Consider the following 21531-nt stretch of genomic DNA (forward strand, 5'->3'; position numbering starts at 1 on the left):
CTAACAGTGTAAATGGAATACAGGGCGGTACAAAAATGCTCCCTTTTGGAACGCCTTGTATGGGTTTGGATCCACGCATCCCATGCCGCGTACTCCAGGGTATAATACTGGCCAGCACCAGAGTAAAGGAGAGAGTTTGTGAAGACCCGCCTTGTAATGGTCCGATATCTGAGTATTCGTTGTCTCACCTTGGTCTCAAGCAGTTAATAGGATTGCAGGATAAGATATTAAGGCGTGGTTTGCAATTGTTTAAGTTTATAGAGGATGTTTCGGTGCAGATCTTATCAGAAACCCGGGCCACATCCAGGAACCAAAGACTTTATTCTCTAGAGCGGAGGAAATGGTGTCGTCGACTCTGAAACCTTACTGGATCGTGGAATGATAAAGATTGAGCCGGATTCTAGGAAGCGAATGGGTATTAAACTTTTAAAAGGAGTCTTTCTAGTTGGCCATCTCAGCCTGATGGGTCTAGGAGGTTTGTGGTCTTAAGGAATGAGAATGACTTCCAAGTAAGAAAGTATGTGGTACGGAGGATCACCAATGGTGGATTATACTACTAACTCTTGCCCAGGGGGGTTTTCTGCTTAGGGATTTCAGTTTTGAAGTTAAGTACTGCAAAACTGAAATCCCTAAGTAGAAAACCCCCCTGGGCATGTGCATATTTATGATCTGGATGAGGAGTAAAAATGGATTATAAATGGTTTGAATTATCTTTCGTTTCTGTCCCACATCCTTAGTTGAGTAAAAGGATCATGGAATCGACTGATAATTACTATTTGTTAAATACATGGAACGAGCGCAGCAATAATGATAACAGAAGGCACAGTATCACATAAATGGAAGCTTCCGGAAATAACCACCATCTATTCGGCAGAGAGCATTGCCATACTACAAGCTCTTAAGTATCTAACCGCAGAAAATCTAACACACGACGACGCAGCCATCGTACCAGACAGCCTTAGCGTACTATCGGCTTTAGAAATGGATAACACTGACGAAAACCCACTGATAGAGGAAATACTAGGGGTACTTGCCGAATTGAGGAAAAGCGAAGTAGAAGTTCACTTCATATGGGTCAAAGCACACGATATAAATAAATACAACAAGGAAGTAGACCTGTTGGCAAAAGATGCTGCAAAAAATGGGAGCCCATTTAAATGGATAACAACATGCGATATCAAAGCACATCTCAATAAAATGGCCAAACAGAATTGGCAAAAAGAATACGTCGAATCCAAACGAATTAAAGGGAAATACTATGCAACAATCCAACCCGCCATTCGCTACAAGACTTACTAGACCAAGAAACTTTTTCACTACCATTATCAGACTTAGACTTAACCACAACCAACTTCCGCACCATCTAGCAAGAATATCCCTCACAGAAAACGCAAATTGCGACTGTGACGGAGAAACATATGCCGACCCCGAACATCTCATATTAACATGCCCCAGCAGAAACAAAGGTAGAGAGGAATTATATGAGAATTTAAGAAAGCACGGAGTAGCGTTCCCAACTATATTGAGCGACAATAAAAATATTCCAGTATTTGACATTTTAATGACCTTTATAAAAAAGAATATCAAAATATAAAAGACAACAACATGTAGTGAAAGAAACATAGTAAATTTTATAGACTGCAGCGACGCCGAAGGAAAACGCAAGGCCGATGCATTGATGCAAAGCCAAGGGGAAAAAAAAAGAAAAAAAAATACATGGAAAAAGATAGTTCTGCTGGTTAACACGCAGACATGGTACTTGATCTTAAGAGTTCACAAAAATCAGAGCTAGTATATTAGCAGTACTAGACCTAACCGAGATATTTGTGGAAAATTTCCATATTGCCTGACATATCGAATAGAACAGGACTTTCAACAGCATAACAGCATCCTATTGACTACATACATGATTGAAGTACCACAAGTGTGCGAGAAACTGTTGGATATAAAAAAATTAGTAAGTTGTTGGTTGTACGTAATTTGTTGTCAATAAAATAATAATAATTTTTGGTGTCGCGATTTTTGTCAATCTGTGTGTATATTTATCAATAGACATCCAAGGTTTTTCTTCTTGTGATATGAATGGTGGCTAGAAATGTTTTTCAAACGTTATGAACGAAAAAGTACGAGTGTGTGGGCTTCATTCAATTTCAGTTGAAATAGAAATAAATAGAGATAAAAGCCCTCTCTGATCTCAGGAAACAGGAACTTGATTGTGGCTCGGCAGAGATAATTCAGAGATGGAAAATGTTGAACTGACGACCGACTCTTTTAGATTGAAACTGGGCACAAAATTATAAAAACAAAGTAAAAACTGAAAAGTGTCTCTTTTTTTAGATTGTTTTCTGTACTTAAACACAAACAAGTGAGCGGATTCTGAGTGAAACATTGTTCGCAGATCATGTAACATTCAACTAATTAGAAATCTAATCGAAAACGCTCCTGACGAAGACAAACAGGTAGCAGAAGCGAACTATTCTCTACGTAAAGTTCATTAAATCAATATAATATTGAACAAAACGCCTAAAACTACAGCCTTCCAGATCTTCCTAATAATTACTTACAACCAGGTTTTGGTTATCATAGATCCTTGATCCGTCAAGTCTCGCTCGTTTTTCTTGAATATACGAATACTTGACATAAACGTTTGCTTTTTTTATATATTTCTTGTGTGGAACTGGAAGTTTGGAGGGTGAGCGGTGATCAACCGACATGAGACAGCACCGTGCCAGATGGTCCGGAGAGAAAGACAAAAACAAGGGATAGCCCACTCCTTGGCCACCCTCGCTCTCGTTTTACCTCCTTTTTCGGTCCACCCTTCCTCCCTAGGCAACTTTTCGAATTAGTTTCGCCTCGGACTTGAAGATTTCGAGAGCGTGGGATGAGGCCTTCAACATTCAATTTAGGCTTCCTCAAAGCAATCTTTCCTCCTGTTAATTTTTTCTAGGCTCCTTTGCCTGTCAACTACTTTGAGTTTGGTTTTACAGCAAGCATCTTTTTTTTTCTTATAGTGTTCCCAAAACATCAAGTATCATATTAATAAAATGTAAAATTTGAAAATTCACTGGTTCCTAACAATCTAATCTGGGTCTCTTCCAAATCCTAGGATAAAGCCGCTATCTGTTCAAAAGGAGCTAGACAATGCAGATTAAATTTCCAAGCCCGATTTAAAAAAAAAGCATTACTATCACTTATCTTTTATCATTTATAAGTCTGTAATAAAGAAATATATGCTTTTTTTACGAGTTTATTGTGTTCCTGAACAATGAACCAACTTAAATATTGGGTTGTCCGGAAAATAATGCAGGATTTTAAGTTTTCATTTAAAAAAATCTATATAAAATATTCTGTTTACGTTTACAGGATTACTCATTTGTATGAATGTCAACACTTATTAATCCTCTTCCAAATGATATTGTTTGNGAAATTATTTTGATTAAAGAACATTGCTTTAAAGTAACTAGTTTCTTTTTTTTTGTTTAATACCAAAATCCTGCATTATTTTCCGGACAACCCAATAATTTAAAATACAGGTCAAATATCTGAACAAATTGTATTAAATGTCAAATACGGATTCATTTTATTGTTTTAATGTAAGATAAAAGTCTGCCTACAAGCCTGTAATAAATAATGCCTGTAGGAATAAATATAGCTTTTTAATTAATTCCTATTTATTAATATTTATTACTATTTAGCAGTTTTCAGTACTGTATTTTCGCCATAATATCATTCTCTGAGTATAAGTATACATTTTATATTTTTATACTTATGGTTATTGTATTACAAGTAATATTTTATAAGAAGCATGTAGAATAAAATATTTCAAAAAAACCCTGTCATAAAAATTACGTATAAATTTGAAGATAAAGATGTTAAGCTAAAAGGAAATATTTGTTTTTGTAAGTTTACTGTTTTCCTGAACGATTATTCAATTCAAATGATTAATAAGTCCAAATAACTGAAAAATTTAGCACAAATGTGAAACTGCGATTCATTTTATTTGCTGTACTTTGTAAAATGAGATGCATAAGGAATTTTTTTCATGTTTTTTAACCAGAACTAGTCTGCTGAAATAATAAAAAAATAATAAGTACTACCAAGTACATGCCTGTGATAAGCACAATTCTGTGGTCGCAGTGAAAAGTGGCTTAAGTCAAAAATTGAAAAACTGGGTTAAGTACAAGGTAAAATAACAAGACCACTTCAAAAATCCAATGCCCAATGCTAATGAGAATCACAAAAGCATATACGTGGAGAATTTTATTCATTTTGTTACAAAAAAAAAAAAAAAAATTAAACGATAATTTTTTTTTTACTTATCCTATTTTCCACTGTAACCACATATATAATATAAAAAAGTAGGCAGATGGCCTCCAAATAAAATATATAGAAGTTGGTTGAAAATATTCTATATGTAAAAAAATAAACTACAAGATTTAACAAAAATTTCAGCGTGCACAAAAGAAAGTAGGTACAAACCGTAAGAAATTTTAATTTAGTTAAAAAATTCTGGTTTAATAAAATATATCCAAGTTACCTTTTACCACGGCGACTAGTCAACTCAATATGCAATTAGATAATTAAAAAAACCAACTCGATTTTGGAAAAAATTAATAAACCTTTAAACGCGATTTCCGGAAAATCTCGAATTTTTTACTTATCCTACTTTCCAAAGGCAGCATCCAAATAAGAAATAAAAAAATTTCAGAAAATTTTTTTGTATCTGTTCTGTAGTAAAAAAAAAAAGAAAACTACAATGTATATAAAAAAATTGCAACGTCCATCAAGAAAAGGAAATGTAATTTAGTCCAAAATTATGAATTATAACATTATAACACAAGGACATTTCTTTCGACTAAACAATTAAAAAGAGCACTAACAACAAGCCTGAAATAACAATATAATTCTGAGGTTGCGGTAAAAAAATCAAAATTTCCCGAAAATTCCGTATAAGGTTGAATTTTTTCCTAAATCGAGTTGGTTTCCTTATTTTCCGTACTTCAATGTATCATTCATATTTGGTCTTAACCCACTTTTCACCGCAATCTCATGCAGTAAGCAAAAATTGGGGTAGGCCACATCGAAGTGTAACTGTGCATGAAATAAAATTTAAAAAATTTGGTTGTCTCCGTTTATGGAATATTATAAATAGTAATATAAAAAAAAATAGCAAACCAATATTATCAATTTATGAAAATATAGTTAAGAGAGAGAAAGGGAGGGAAAGGGAGAGAAAGAGAGAGAGAGAGCACGAAAGAGAGAGTGGGCAAGAAAGAAAAAAAGAAAGAAAGAGAGAGATATATATAGAGAGAGAGAACGAGANGAGAGAGAGAGAGAGAGAGAGAGAGAGAGGGAGGGAGGGAGGGAGGAAGAGACAGAGAGACGAAGATATATAATACACTATCCGTTAGATTAGTCCTACTTACCATTTTAACTTCAAATTAACTCATTTCGATACCAAATTAAACTTTTGAAATTTAAAATTTGCCCATGTTAACTTCAACTTGAGATTTTTAAATCTGAAATTAACCATTTTTTAAATCAACATTAACCTTTTTGTTACTTCAAATTAACCCTTTTATTTTAAATTGACTTTTTCTTTAATTTCAAATTAACGTTTTTAACTTCAAAATAAATTTTTTTTTATTTCGAATTAAACCGTTGAAGCATTAAAAAAACGTAGGAGATATGAGCATGACAGTATGAAAATAAGCTTGCAAAGTAAAATTTTACTATATTTGGGAATATGTAAAAATTTAAATTAATTGAGTTTTTTAAAACTATATAATTACTTCTAATTAAAATTAAAAGTTATATAAATTTAAACATAAAAAGAAATAATTTTTTATTAATTCGAGGGTTTTTAATATAAAAGTAACTGTCTATAAAATAATTATGTTATATTTACTAAAATACTCGAATTAGTAATCAGGTCGGAAACTTTTATACTCATTTTAATTAAAGCTCTTTTAATATCTTATTTTATGAAGAAAAAACGAAAAACAAATCCAATTCTTAAAGATAGTGGATTTTACGTAATTTCAACAACAATGAAAACGAAGCGATTTTATTTAAAAAAATGCACGGACAGTTTTCCCATTACGACAATACTAAACGGATGTGATTTAATTTAAGTATTACAATTCAACCTAGTTACTATTCAGTACAATAAAAACAAAGAAAAAAAAAATCATTCACAAATTATCGCAAAAATATTTTCAATATTTTGCTGGATTTTTAAATTTTCTAATCACAATTCGATCATCGGGTACAAATACTAAGAAAATTTCTTTCAAGAGCTGACGATTATTGGGAGAGGAAGAACCAAAAAATAACTTTGATAACGAAAATGTCTATTCATAAAAAAAACAATTTTGGACTTGGTAAAGCCCCATCTGATTGAAAATACGCACCACCCTATCAAACTTTTAAGTTACATCTAAGAGAACGATTCTACCGGTGTCGCATTCCTTCCAACAAAATTATCACCCTCGATTTATCTATATTTAATAGGGTCATAAAAGAAAGTATAGTTCTTCCAGAAACTAGTGCAACAGGAAACTTATGAAAAGAATGTTGTAAAGTCAATTAGGCAACTTACTAATTAGAGAAATTGCTATAATTATATATAAAAAATTAATTGAAAGATATTACAAGATATTCTTGGTTTTTTTATAAACAAGTTTTTTTAAAGTTTTAAACTACATTGGTACCTTAGCTTTGCATTATTTTTTTTATTTGTTCCGCATATTAATTTATTAAACCCATTTTGTTTTACTGGTCTAATTGACCAAATTATTTATTTAAATTAAATATTCTTTTTATGTAAGGTCTCGGCTGAGATGAAAAAGCTAGGATCACGAGCGGGATTCGAACCCACGACCTTCGGCTCAATACGCCGCTGCTGTAACCACTTGAGCTACCTTGACTACGGCCAACTCGGACACTCGTCATCTCAACCAACCTTTCGAATTTTCCCTCTTTTTTCGAATTTTTCAAATGTCGTGTAATCAGGGTTCGATTCTCAGCGACTTATTAAGTGGCCACTTACTTCTTTCAATTAAATATTCTTTTTATGTAAGGTCTCGGTTGAGATGAAAAAGTTAGAGTGACGAGCAGGATTCGAACTCACGACCTTCGGCTCAATACGCCGCTGCTGTCACCACTTGCGCTATCGTGACTTCGATCCACTCGGACACCAACTCCCCACTCCCCATCTACCTACAACGTTTCGAATTTCCCCTCTTTTTTTTCTTTCTTTTTAAGCTATTGAAGTGGTCCCCTGACCAGTTAATAAATCGCTGAGAATCGAACGATTTGAAAAATTCGAAAAAAGAGTGAAAATTCGAAAGGTAGGTTGAGATGACGAGTGTCCGAGTGGACCGTAGTCAAGGTAGCTCAAGTGGTTACAGCAGCGGCGTATCAAGCCGAAGGTCGTGGGTTCGAATCCCGCTCGTGACACAAACTTTTCCATCTCAACCGAGACCTTACATAAAAAGAACTACTAATTTATTTTACTGATTCTATTCAAGTTATGTTTTATGATATAACGATAACTAATCTCTATTTTCTTTATCCTATTGATAGCCTTTCCTTACATCAGGGCAATATAAATTGTGGCTAAAACACAAACAAAAAGCATAAACACAAAGATAAAAACATGATAGACTAGTAAGCATCTACGCTACCCCCAGCTCTCGGGGCAATCGGGGATAGACCCTGCTATTCACGCTAATAAATAATTAATTACGATAAATAACACATATCACTTGAATAAAGTTACAAAGATCCATATACTATTAAAAATGTTTATGACCCTGATATGATCAGCAACCTGTGCCTTCTGCCGTGTCTAAAGGCCATGGCATGACCATTCGGGATGACGCATTTTTTTCTTTGCAGACTGTTTTTATATGCACTACCGTGATAACCTCTCCACATAATGGACTCCTACGTGGACTCAACCCCATTAGAATGTGTCCATGTGTGACCTTGGTATGACCTATGCCCAATCTGGTATGACCTTTTCCCTTCTATACCCAGCCTCCGCACACCAGGGACTCCATTTTCTATATCTATGTAATTTCGACCTGTTTTTAGTTCCAGTAGATTATCCATTCGTTTTTTATAGCATTAGGAATCGTTCTTTGTAAATTTGCTGGACGTCAGAGTGTGGCTATCTTTGCTGCCTTTATCTGCTGTTCGTTCCCGGTTATATCAATTAACACCTTACTCTCAATACAATTTAATAAAATCTTTTGATTATTTAGTCTGGTTGATATCAGGCCTAACTATAAATCTAATTTTCTTCTAAAGTTAATTTTTATTAATTTCTCATAGGTCCATTACAAAACTGTTCTAATTAAAGTAATAGTTATATTTTTTCCTGTTAAAACCTTCACTAGCTATTTATTTTACCTTAACTGGAAAACATCTATTTCCCTTTAAGAATAGAAAACCCTGAGGATTTGAAATATTCGAGCCAAAATATTTCAACAAACGAAGTAAAGTTAAAACTGAGACAGAGATGGCCCCGTGTTGAGGACAAGTTTATTTCTGAGCGGTCTCTCCTAGTTAACCACTAGAAAAACATAATTCAGAGCTAAGAATATTCCTGGGCCGAGGTTTAACCGATATCCCTCCTACGTTCCAGAATAATATGGCACACTATACGAGTTTAATTGGAGGAAAAAAGAAAAAAATATTGTCAAGAACTGGTGTAAAATTTATTAAAATGTTTAAGGCATATTCTTTAATTATTATTAAATGGCTATACAAAATAAGGCGGTTTAGATAACAAACCCTGTTTTTTTGCCTATATCAACTGTAGTATAGATAAAAGCATTTTAAGAGAGAAAAAAATCGCAACAAAATATTCCTTAGTGTTAAACAATCAATATTAATTGTTTATTTCCATGTAAAATCCTGACAAGACTTTCAGGCACATCCATGTCGGGGAATAAAGGGGAGAAAAAAATAGTTAGGCCACCCAGGTTGTCCGAAGAGGCAAATGGATATCAAAAACGATAAGCCGGGACAGTCTCGGAATATTTACCAACTGAGGCGGTTCAAAAAAAGCCAGAAACTTTTCACTGTAATTTTGATAAAAGAACAATTTATATTTACTTTTTGAATGTACAATCGATCTGAGAAATAATACATAACCAAAATTTTAGAAGGGTATCATTCGGTTCAAAGTTAGATAATGAATTCAGTTTTCTTAAGCCACTTTTTTGTCCTAACTTAACTAATAAACACTTTTATTTGATTTTTTTAATATAAATAATACTGAAAAAAAAGATTAAGCCAAAATTGTATAATATATGATGCCTAAAACTTTAAATAATTATGTAAATCTTATCAGATAATCTCATATTTAGTTTTAAGAACGTGCAACAAATTAAATAATTTTTAAATATAATAAATTTTCTTATATTTTTTTTTCATCGCTCGAATAAATAAATCGACATGGAGAAACCTGAAAATGCGTTATATTCGTTTAGGTTTCATGTTAAACTGCTGAAGCTTAAATTCCTAGGTCTAAGTATTGGAACCAACCTTGTAAAACTACTAAAATTTATAGCTTATTTTATTAATTATTATAAATCATTTTTGGTTTGTTGCAATATGCAAGATAGAATGAAAATATGCAAGGATTACTTTATTATATATAAACAATTAATTAAGGTTTTCAGTTGAGATAAAAAAAAGTCCATGGCACGAGCGGGATTCGAACCCACGATCTTCGGCTTGATTCGCCGCTGCTGTACCACTTGAGCTATCGTGACCTCGATCCACTCGGACCCTTCCATCTCAACCAACCACACCTTTTGAATTTTCCCTCGTTTTGCCATTTTTCAATAGCTCAAGTGGTAGAGCAGCGGCGTATCAAGCCGAAGATCGTGGGTTCGAATCCCGCTCGTGCCATGGACTTTTTTATCTCAACTGAAAACCTTAATTAATTGTAAGATATTAATTGGTCAAGCGGACCACGAAACTAGGGAATTATATATAAAGTTTTTTCCTTCCAATTAGCATATATTAACTTAAATTAAACTTTTTAATTTCAAATTAAACATTATAACTTCAAATTACCCTTAATAATATAATTAAAATTAATTTTTTTGTTTTTGGTTCGTATTTTCTATTTTGTTTTTGCCAACTAACAGAATATATCGGTTAATTTAATTAAAATTAATAGAATAAGAATAAATTACAATTATCACTATCCATTTTGCTCAGTTTTTAGTACGTGATTTCATTTATAGCTTCTTTTCCGCCCACAGAACATTTTTTAATTAAGTTTTTTAATTTCAAATTACCCTTTTTTACAAAAAATTAACCTTTTGTTCAATTAACACTTTTTAACATCAAAGTAACAGTTTTAATTTCAAATTTATCCTTTTTAATTTTTAATGAAGTTTCTTTAAAGCATTAAAAAACTTAGATGTAGTAAAATATAAGCATTTGAAGTAAAATTCTTTATACATAAAATAATTGGGCTCTTAAAAGGTTATATGCAAATTAATTATAACTATTACAAACTGTATATGTAATAAAAGATTTTTATTTTAATGTGAAATTTAAAAAATATATAAAATGGCTTCTTACACCACAGGAAAATTAATTATCATTAAAATTAAACGTTACATAAAAATAAATTATTCTTTTTAAACTTGATTTTTTAAAATAAATTTACTAAAATGACCGGACTATAAAAAAAATTTATATTATTTAAAAGATCTCGAATTATTATTTGTTTTTATATTTAATTTAATATAACATTTAATTTTAATCCATATATGTTTAACGGTAATAATTGACAATATTAAATATTTCAATTAATTATTATTTTTATCTAAGGTCTAGGTTGAGATGAAAAATTCAGTGTAACGAGCGGGATTCGAACCCACGACCTCCCGCTCGAGACACTTGGTCATCTCAACCTAGGCTTTAGATAAAAAAAATAATTAATTGAAATATTTAATTTTAATTTAATTTCACGTGGCATTTTACGTAAGAATTAATTTGATATTTTTACAAAATTCTAAAATACTAAGATTTTATCTTACACGCTTATTTTCTACTACCTTTTTATGTTTATAACAGGGTTGATTTAGCAATTAAAAAGGCTTAATTTGAAGTAAAAAAACAATTTGAAATTAAAAAGGCTTAATTTTAAGTTAAAAAGGGTTAATTTGAAATTAAAAACAGCTCATTTGAAATTAAAAACGGTTAATTTTAAATTAAAAAGTTTATTTATTTAATTATTTGAAGTTAAAAAACGGTTCATTTGAAGGTAAAAAGGGTCAATTTCAAATTAAACCGTTTTTTTAATTAAAATAAAATTAATTCGAAATTGAAAAATGTGAACTAGAAATAGAAGTTAAAAATTGTTAATATGCAGTTAAAAAGGGTTTATTTAAGTTTAAAAGAGTTAATGCGATAGAAAAAAGCTATATTATTAAATTTTAGATTTAGTATGAATCATATTAGAAAATCGCATATTTGGTTGTATGAATTGAACAAATAATTATGAATAAATATGAAAATAACATTTAAATGTATGATATAATAAATTTTCTATAGTTTTTTAGTGATTCGTCAAGCAAATAAATAAATCGACATAAAGAAATCTGACATTAAGAAGGTTTAATCCGTTAAAGTTTAGATTCGATGTTAAACGGAAGATAGTTAAAATTCCCGGGTTTACTGATTGGAACCAACCTTGTTTTTCTTTCGTGGGGGGCCGAACTTGAGCTTAGCCATGTCCGCTTTATAAACAGCGGAGTTCAACTTTGATCTTTAGTTTAAGACGAAGGTCCAACATGAAGCTCACTAAAATGACAAACACGTCTATGACGTACATCCTCGTGGCGAGAAGCTCGGACGGTCACTGATCATTCCGATTTATCTGGAGCGCGTCCGTTATCTGACAATTTCGAAAAAAAATATCCCAGTCGTTTCTAGGAATATTTGGGTGAGAAAGCGCCGCAAAGCAAACTCATAAAACATGCTAAATAACACTTTCAAGAACGTACTTTTGGAATCGGCGGTAGTTGCGGCCAGGATAAAGATTTCAACCTCCTTCTTACCCTGGGGTTCCACTTATGTTTCAGCATGTTATTAGAAAAAAAATTATTTTCAGGGGATCGACGGTCCTGTCTTCACGGTTCGATAGCACTGACTAACCCAACAATCAATGAACAGAGGAAATAGGACTTCCAGCCTTATCAAAACGAGAGCAGACCCCAATTATAAAGGCGTCCCTCCCTACGGCTATCTTCCATCCTACAGAGCAGTATGGCAAACTTCCACAGCCGCCTTTTTCCCTTCCACAATGGAAACGGTCATCATTTACTCGAGGGCGAGGAGATAAAGGTAATAAAATTAAGCAGCTTATAATTCAAATGAGAGGGAGGTTTGTAAAATATAAAATAAGCGTGTGTGGTGATTAGTGAATCCCTGAAGATGATCTCAATATAGATCGAAACGTTGGCACGATAAAGAAAATGTTTTTCTGAAACTTACATCACACCAGATCTGAATAATCTTAAAATAAACCTTTCATCGATCATATTTGCAAATATTAACATAATCAATCACTCCAGGAATAACTGATTAACAATAAGCAATTATTAAAATTACCTAATTTGAAATTCAACACAAAATATAAGTATCAACAAAGAAATTTATTTCTTTATGCATACTCAATTTTACTTTTCTCTCAAACTACAATTACATTTTTAGCTCCAAATTAACCCTTTCTTTAAAGCATTAAAAAATCTAAGGAGGTGTGAAATTGTAAGCATGTAAAGTAAAATTCCTGATATTTCGAAATTTTTATACAAAATAATTGGGCAATTAATTATTAAAATTAAAAATTATATAAAATAAAATATAAAAACAAATTATTGTTGTATAATTCGACTTTTTTAAATATAAAATAACTTGGTTGTTAAAAGCACATATTTAATTTTACATAATTTTTAATTTCCATTATAATTAATTTTCTTGGACCAAGAGCTCAATTCTTTTGTTTAACCTCAACCAAGACTTTAAATGAAACGTACAATTAATTGAAATAATTAAAAAAAGTCAATTGTGACCACTAAACAGATATCTATTGTTAAATTAATTTATTTTTCAAAGCATGAATTTTACTTTTTCTTTGCGTTTTACACATCTCCTTGGTTTTTTTAAAAATGTTTTATTGAAAGAGTTCATTTGAAATTAAAAAGGGGTATTTGAGAGTAAAAAGCCTAAACATGCTTATATTTTAGGCATCTCATAAAATTCTTTAATACTTTAAAGTAAGTGTTAATATGCAATTAAAAACGTTAATGTGAAGTAAGAAAAGAGAATTTGAAAATGAAAATGATTAATTATTAAATTATGCCAAATAAAGCGTTTTAATTTTAAATTAACACGTTGTATCTTCAAATTAACCACATTTAATTAATTCGAGGGTAAAGAAATGGTTAATTTGAAATTAAAAAAAACGACGAGTTTGGAGTTAAAAGATTAAACATGACATTAAATAAGGTTAATTTGTAGTAAAAATGGTTAATGCGAAGGTAAAAATGTAATTTGATAAAGGGTTAATTCGAAATTTTAAAAACACTTTAACTTGAAATTAAAAAGGGATGATTTGAAATTCTAAAAATTAATTTGACCAAATTGGGGGGGTTAATTGGACATTAAAAATAGTAATTTAGTATTATAAAGGGTTAATTTGAAGTTTAAAAAAACAAAAAAACAATATGTCGTGAGAAAAAAAAGGTTAATTTTACAGAAAAATTATCTATTTTGGGTATAGTTGCTGTGTCTTTTGTTACATAAAAAAACCACATGAAAAATTAATTACAATTAAAATTAAAGCTATGTAAAACGGACCAATCATTTTATTTATAATTATTTATTAATTACATAATTTATAAAAGGGGTTCGTGCCTAAAATACAATATGAAAATACAATTAAAAATAAAAGTTACGTAAATTTAAATATAGAAAGCGTTTTATTTTCAAATTAACACTTTGTATCTTCAAATTAACCCTTTTTAATTTCCAATTAACCATATTTAATTAATTTGAAATTAAAAAACGTTGAGTTTGGAGTTAAAAGATTAAAATGACATTAAATAAGGTTAATTTGAAGTAAAAAGAGTTAATGCGAAGGTAAAAATTTAATTTGATAAAGGGTTAATTCGCAATTTTAAAAACACTTTAACTTGAAATTAAAAAGGGATCATTTGGAGTACAAAAAATTAATTTGACTTTAGAAAGGGTTAATTGGACATTAAAAATGGTAATTTAAAATTATAAAGGGTTAATTAAAAAAAAACTTAATATGTCGCGAGAAAAAAGGTTAATTTTACGGAAAAATTATATATTTTGGGTATAGTTGCTGTGTCTTTTGTGAAATGTCTTGACTTCATCCTTACATAAAAAAACCACATGAAAAATTAATTACTAATTAACAATTAAAATTTAAAGCTATGTAAAACGGACCAATGCTTTTATTTATAATTATTTATTAATTATAGAATTTATAAAAGGGGTTCTTGCCTAAAATAGAACATGAAAATTACAATTAAAAATAAAAGTTACGTAAAATTAAGTATAAAAACAAATGGTTCTGTTAATTTTAGATTTTCAAAAATGTTAAATAATTGATCTATATCATAGTACTAATTGAAGAACATTTGTTTTTGTCCTTTATTTTACATAATTTTTAAAAATTTTATATCGTCTTTTAAGACCCCAATTATTTTATATTTAAACAAAAACCGCCACTATATAGGAATTTTATTTTAAGTGTATATTTTATACCACCAATAAAAAATGCTAGTTTGAAGTTAAAAAAGGTTAATCTGAAGGTAAAAAATTATTAATTTGACCTAAAATTTTAAATAAAAACACCTATAACGAAGTAATATAAAGTTAGTTTAAAAATAACCGAACGTCATATGCGCTTCTCATTTCATCCAGAACAGTAGAAACAAAAAAAATGAATGGGGTAACCGCTTCCGGAGTTATTTGTGATAGCAACGTGCATGTAGAGCCGAGAGACGCCATAAAAAGTTATTTTAACTTCAGTTTATCCGATGCAATTTGCAAAGGGTTATCCTTTAAACAATTTTTTGTGTAATTTAAATAAATACGCTAGTTTGTTTACAAGGGTACATTTTTAAGCTGGGATGGATAGGACTGTCGACAAATGCCCCCGGGTCGATCCAAGGTGGTGTCGACCCCGCGGAATACTAATAGGCCAAGCTCGTCTCAGTTTCAAACTTTAGGTTTTGTTATTCCCCCTTGCTTATGGCACCATGAAACGGCAAGACGGTGCTTTAATCATACCAGAATAATCTCCAACTTTTTTATAAAACTTATTTTAAGTCAGATTACATCAGAAAAGAAATATTAGAATAGCATGTAGAAAATTTACACATTGTTAGAGACGTCAAATTAAGGTAAATCCTACGTTCATCCTCTGGATTCGTTAGAAAAGAATGAGGGAAGGAAGGTTGCTGCGATTTATCATAACATCGATTTTTCCTGCCAATTTAAACTTTCTTCATTGCAAATTTATTCTGCATGTCTTTCTCACTGTCGATCATCAGGACTTGAAAGTAAAAGTCCATCAAATTTCTTAGCTACGTGGTTACTACTTCGAGAAGACCCCGGTGTAAAAAAACCATCCCGAGTGGGATGAGCAGTGACAACTGACCCTCATAAATTTCCAGTTAAGTGCCCTATCCGGCTAACTTTCTAAACTGGGGGACTTCATCGACGTCAAACTCAATTCACAAGACCTTATTTTCATATCGCACCGGAAATAACTCCGTACAAGCTGGAGTTATTCAATAATCAAAATTAAAAATGCACGTCTAATAATTAAATAATCATTAAAAATACAAATAAAATACAACACAAAAAATTGCAATAAAAACTAATGTAAAATCTTTTTTTTAAATAAATTTTCACCGTTAAAGCTTCCATATTTGAAAAAAATTGAAATAAAAAATAACCTTTATAAGCACTTATTTATAAGGAATTGTACTTAATGATAAATGTATAACAGAGGACTTATTATAATAATTATCTGAAAATTTGAAAATTCTTTGAAAAACGGCAGGAAATAATCTCTGAGAAACATAAGAACTGGGCTTCCTCAAGGAAACGACCTTGGTCCAACCCTGTTCATTATATGTATAAATGATCTTTGCTTAAAACAACATAAAGAACGTGTGAAAACGAGTCAGTATGTTGTGGACGATTGTTTTTTAATTTAAAAAAAATCATCTACATAAGGTTGTATTTGTTGGTGAGTACCACAAAGGATTATTTTAAAGTTTATATCTTACGATTTTTCTTAATGAAATTAATTAGTGATTTTTTAACAAATATCAAATCTTTGTAAATTTGGCAGCAAATAATATTTGAGGAAATATAAAAGCTGGACTTCCCCAAGGATCTGTCCTTGGTCCACCACTTTTCAATAATGTATATCAATAATCTTAGCGTAAAACAACCTAAAGAAAAGAAACAGATCTGTTTATTGAGATTATAAATGATTATTATGATAGTAAAATAAATAAAATATCTACATACGCACATAGAAATAATATTTATTGATGTGTACCACAAGGACTTATGCTTAAGTTTGTGTTATGATTTTCCTAACTATTTAATACATTTGGTTAGCAATTATCCGAAAATTTGCAAATTCTTTGTAAAAAATGACAGCAAATAATAGCCGAGGAGACTTAAAAGCTGGACTTCCCCAAGGATCTGTCCTTGGTCCCCCACTTTTCAATAATGTATATCAATAATCTTAGCTTAAAACAACCTAAAGAAAAGGAACAAATGTGAAAACAAATCTGTTTATTGAGATTTTAAATGATTATTATGATAGTAAAATAAATAAAATATCTACATACGCACATAGAAATAATAATTATTGATGTGTACCACAAGGACTGTTTAAGTTTGTGTTATGATTTTCCTAACTATTTAATACATTTGGTTAGCAATTATCCGAAAATTTACAAATTCTTTGTAAAAAATGACAGCAAATAATAGCCGAGGAGACTTAAAAGTTGGACTTCCGCAAGGATCTGTCCTTGGTCTACCACTTTTCAATAATATATATGTCAATAATCTTAGCTTAAGACAACATGAAGAGAGATGGGAAAAAGAGCGAAATGAAAATGAAACTTCTGGTGTGAAATAATATCATTAATGAGAATCTCCGTAGAGGTGGGTTGTTCATTGTATTTTGAAGAGAAAATAGCTTTTTATCAGGTAGGTGTGAAATCTCCACCGAGAAAGCTTCCCTAACAAACAAAGAGATTTAAATTACTTTTGAAATAATATAAGAGCTTGTAAATCCAGGACCATGGGTTATCAATCTTCCAGATTAATATATTCCGCGATTGATTTTTTAACTAGCTAATGCTGTCATGTTCGATGCCTAGTAACAACTAAAAGCTTTTACAAAGTTACTGAAAATGCTGGAAGAGAAACTGAACAACTCCTGCGCAATCTACACGTAAATTCATGCTGAATAAAGCGGTCCAATCCCTAGGATCAGAGGGGGACGTAAATAAAAATAGATCACCGTGTCATTTTAACGCGTTTTCTCGAACCCAAGTTCAACATGGCTTATAAACATTTTCCAAAGATATTAAAGAAAGACATTCAAACGATGTCAAACCCACGCCAGAATATAATACTAATGACACATTACCCTTTGGGATAGCAAAAGGGTCTTAATTAGTTCCAATGAGAGAAGGGGCGAGCAATCTAGTTTGTCTTCCAGACGAAATTATCTGCGGTTGACGCTCCGGCTGAAATAATCTGTTCGGTAAACCCGGCACGAAATTGTTTCATTAATTAATTTCGTGAACGGAATTTATTCAATAATTCTCCTCTACACTTACTCAGTAATACGTTCATTTACTTTCATAATCCTCCGACTCACTCTCTTCCACACAAAATCAATCCCTCTCAACTTATTGACCTATCAACTTATACATTCATTCACTCACACACACACTTCTCGCTCGCTCATTCATGCTCTCGCCCTCATAGAGCTTATGAATCCCTCTCCTATTTGTCTTGACATTCACTCAAGCTCTCGCACCCGATCAGCTTATCACTTCCGCTCTTATAATGCTCGCCAATCACTCAAGCCCTCGATCACCTTCTCAGTAACTCACTTAAGCTTTCGCACTCATCTAGCTTCTCAGTTCTCCTCTTACCTTTTCACTCACTCATTCAAGCTCACATTCACTTTCACTCTATCATTCACCCTCTCACATTCACTCGCTCCTATTTACCTTCTTACTCCAACTCTCATTGAAGTTCTCCTACAATCACCTCCCTTATGTATCCGTCACTCTCTAAAAAAAAAATTTATTCGCTCATTCACTTTTGAAAGGTTTTTCTGCCGGTAATGACTTCTTATTTCTCAGCTTCTCACCTTCTTCTCTCTATCATTTCTAACAATCACTCGTGCTCTTATTTACTTTCTCATTCACTACGCTTTCATTCAATTAGTTACCTCTCGTTCTCATTCAACTTCACATTCACTTTCACACTCGTCACCTTGTCAATCTCGCTGTCATTTAGCTTCTCGCTTTCATACACTCACCTCTCTTCTCAACCTCTCTCCTCAACCCTATTACTTCCCACACTCATTGGTCTTTTCACTCGTTCTTCAAGCTTATATTCAATTTCATGTATTCAATCATTCTCACCGTTTCACATTCACTCGCTCCCATTTATCTTCTTACTCCAACTCTCATTCGCGTTCTCCTACACTCACCTCCCCCTAAGTATCCGTCACTCTCTAAAAATTTTTTTTATTTTTATTCGCTCATTCACTTTTTGAAGGTTTTTCAGGTGGTAATGACTTCTTATTTCTCAGCGTCTCACCCTCTTCTCTCTATCATTTCTAACAATCACTCGTGCTCTTATTTAACGTCTCATTCACTCCGCTTTCATTCACTTAGTTACCTCTCGTTCTCATTCAACCTCACATTCACTTTCACACTCTTATTCACCTTGCCAATCTCGCTGTCATTTAGCTTCTCGCTCTCATACACTCACCTCTCTTCTCTACTCTCTCCTCAACCCTATTACTTCCCACACTCACATTCACAGTCATTCTTCAAGCTTATACTCAATTTCATGTGTTCAATCATTCTCTCATTCACCGTTTCACATTCACTCGCTCCCATTTACCTTCTTACTCCAACTCTCATTCACGTTCTTTTACACTCACCTCCCCCTATGTATCCGTCACTCTCTAATTTTTTTTTAATTCGCTCATTCATTTTTGAAAGGTCTTTCCGCTGGTAATGGCTTCTTATTTCTCAACTTCTCACCCTCTTTTCTCTATCATTTCTAACAATCACTCGTGCTCTTATTTACCTTCTCATTCACTCTCGTTCTCATTCAACCTCACATTTACTTTCACACTCTTATTCACCTTGACAATCTCGCTGTCATTTAACTTCTCACTCTCATACACGTTCTCTCTACTCTCTCCTCAACCCTATTACTTCCCACACTCACATTCACCTTTTCACTCACTCAAACTCTCGCTCTGATTCAGCCTCTCACTTCCCATTTCATTCACCTTCTCATTGTAGCTCACGTTCACGACCTCGACCTCGTTCTCATTCACCTTGTCACTCTCGTTCATATTTGTAATTCACTCTCATTTGCGTTCTTATACACTCACTTTTTTCCGCTCTCTCGCATTTTTCTTAAACTCACTCTTGAAAGGCCTTTTCTGTTTGAAAAGAGGTTTGCAACTCTTTAAAATTAGAGTACCTATTTAATAGTAAAAACGTCTCTGCTCTGGTCCTTCTCGATCTATTATTTAAATTTGTTTATCTGTGAGCGCGTATGTGAACGGAGAATAAGGCTCAATGAAATCGCGAAGACAAATTAAGATCAATTTATTTATGGAAAGAAAATGATAAAATCAAACCTCAAAGGTAGTTTTTAATCTCTTAATAGGGGGCGTCGGTGGCCGCAACGGTTTAGGCGTTGACACGGCGCTCATCACTGTAAGGTAAAAGTCCCGGGTTCGAATCCAGCGGCCCTGCATTCGAACTCGACATACTTACAAACGGGCTTTTTTTCAAAAACACCGCACCTCTAGGGTTGATATAACCTCTGCTGTTGCGAACCCTCGTACAAAAATCTCTTAATAAAAACGATTATTTAAAAAAGTTGCAAATTGGTGGGTTAATGGATTAAACTGATCATACATAAACATTTTTCAGTAGAAAAAAAAAGAACAACAATAAATAACGAATTCGTTCGGTTGAGGGTGTGAGCGCAATATGACTGGAAGATACACACAGCTGTAATGAGTTTTATCTCACGATTACACAATAATCGAGTAGAGATTAAAACCCGAATCATAGATTGTATAACAGATCAGATTCCTTCCTTAAAATCAGCCGTCTTAAAAATTATCAAATGCCACAGTCACATTCTAAAGGGCCGTTGCCCTTTCGATCGTGAAAGATGATAAGAATGCAGACGGGCAGCCAAGGTCTGCTGAAGGGTAGAGCCTAATGATCCGTAAAAGCCAATTTCAGACCCTTTTTTTCCTATGTTCGCGGTCGCCAGTGTGACTTCGAGTATTAAGCGATGAGAGTGTAAATCCAAATTTAAATTTTGGTGTTGGGTGGGGGTCTATTGAACTGGCCAAATTGATGTTTTAGCATGTAACATCAATTTATATTTGTAATAATAATGGGATATTTATTAATTAGGAAAGCAAATTCTTCTGTTTATTTAATGCTTATTTAATTAATGTTTTTTTAAGGTGTTTGTATACTAACTTTTAAACCAATGCGGTACACAAACAATATAAACAAATGTTCTTAATGAAAATATTTTTGTATATTTTTAATGTACCATGGCAAAATCATAATATAGCAGCTGTACGTGTTGGTTGCAAAGAGGATATTTGTTAAAATTTCCTTTGTTCGTGCAATGTTCGTACGTGGGGGGATGTTTTGCAACTGTAATTATTGTCACGTCGCAATTAATTGGAGGAAACCGCCGATCTGAGTTGGCAACCGCGCGGTAACGGAGTCAAGACTTCGCATGGAACTTTGCAATACGACTGGTACGCACATTTTGACCTGGATTTACCAGGGAGATTAATTGAATTTCGCCCGTCGACGGTAGGCAACGCCGAACCCTCGGTCCGAAATTTAATTAACCCTAAGGGCCCAATCAACTTGACCAAATATCAACCGATAATCGTGACACTAAAAACTCGATAAACAGAAAGCTTTCACGCAAAAAAAAGTGTTTCTAGAGTTCAATTATCAACGTTTATAGAGAAACATTTGAATTCAAATAGGAAAATAGCAAAACATGTAGCAGTATCAGTTGGGAGCTAAAATGATGGTTTAAATCGAACAATTTATAGAATTTGACATCAGTACACAGTGAACATTTGGTCGTGTCTAGTTATATTTAATAAGGCAAAAA

The 21531-nt window shown here is 32.3% G+C and overlaps 1 protein-coding gene across 11 annotated transcripts in view; it reads right to left on the bottom strand.

Moving 5' to 3' along the window:
- Positions 1–21531, bottom strand: part of LOC106668129 (rap guanine nucleotide exchange factor 6) — a 283118-nt gene that overhangs the window by 30558 nt on the left and 231029 nt on the right. Inside the window, exon 1 of one of the 11 annotated variants that reach the window (XM_024226729.1) lies at positions 12042–12211. The exons of 9 other annotated variants lie outside the window; for them this stretch is intronic. In XM_024226729.1, the coding sequence (XP_024082497.1) occupies positions 12042–12122 (81 nt within the window). In that variant the 5' untranslated portion in view covers positions 12123–12211. Of the gene's footprint in view, positions 1–11727; positions 12012–12041; positions 12212–21531 lie in introns of those variants that run through there. One more of the 11 variants, XM_014396668.2, reaches the window with a different exon arrangement.

The sequence above is a fragment of the Cimex lectularius genome, unplaced genomic scaffold, assembly GCF_000648675.2.
Source record: "Cimex lectularius strain Harlan isolate CLEC.00 unplaced genomic scaffold, Clec_2.1 scaffold187, whole genome shotgun sequence".
In the NCBI taxonomy this organism is placed as follows: Eukaryota; Metazoa; Arthropoda; class Insecta; order Hemiptera; family Cimicidae; genus Cimex; species Cimex lectularius.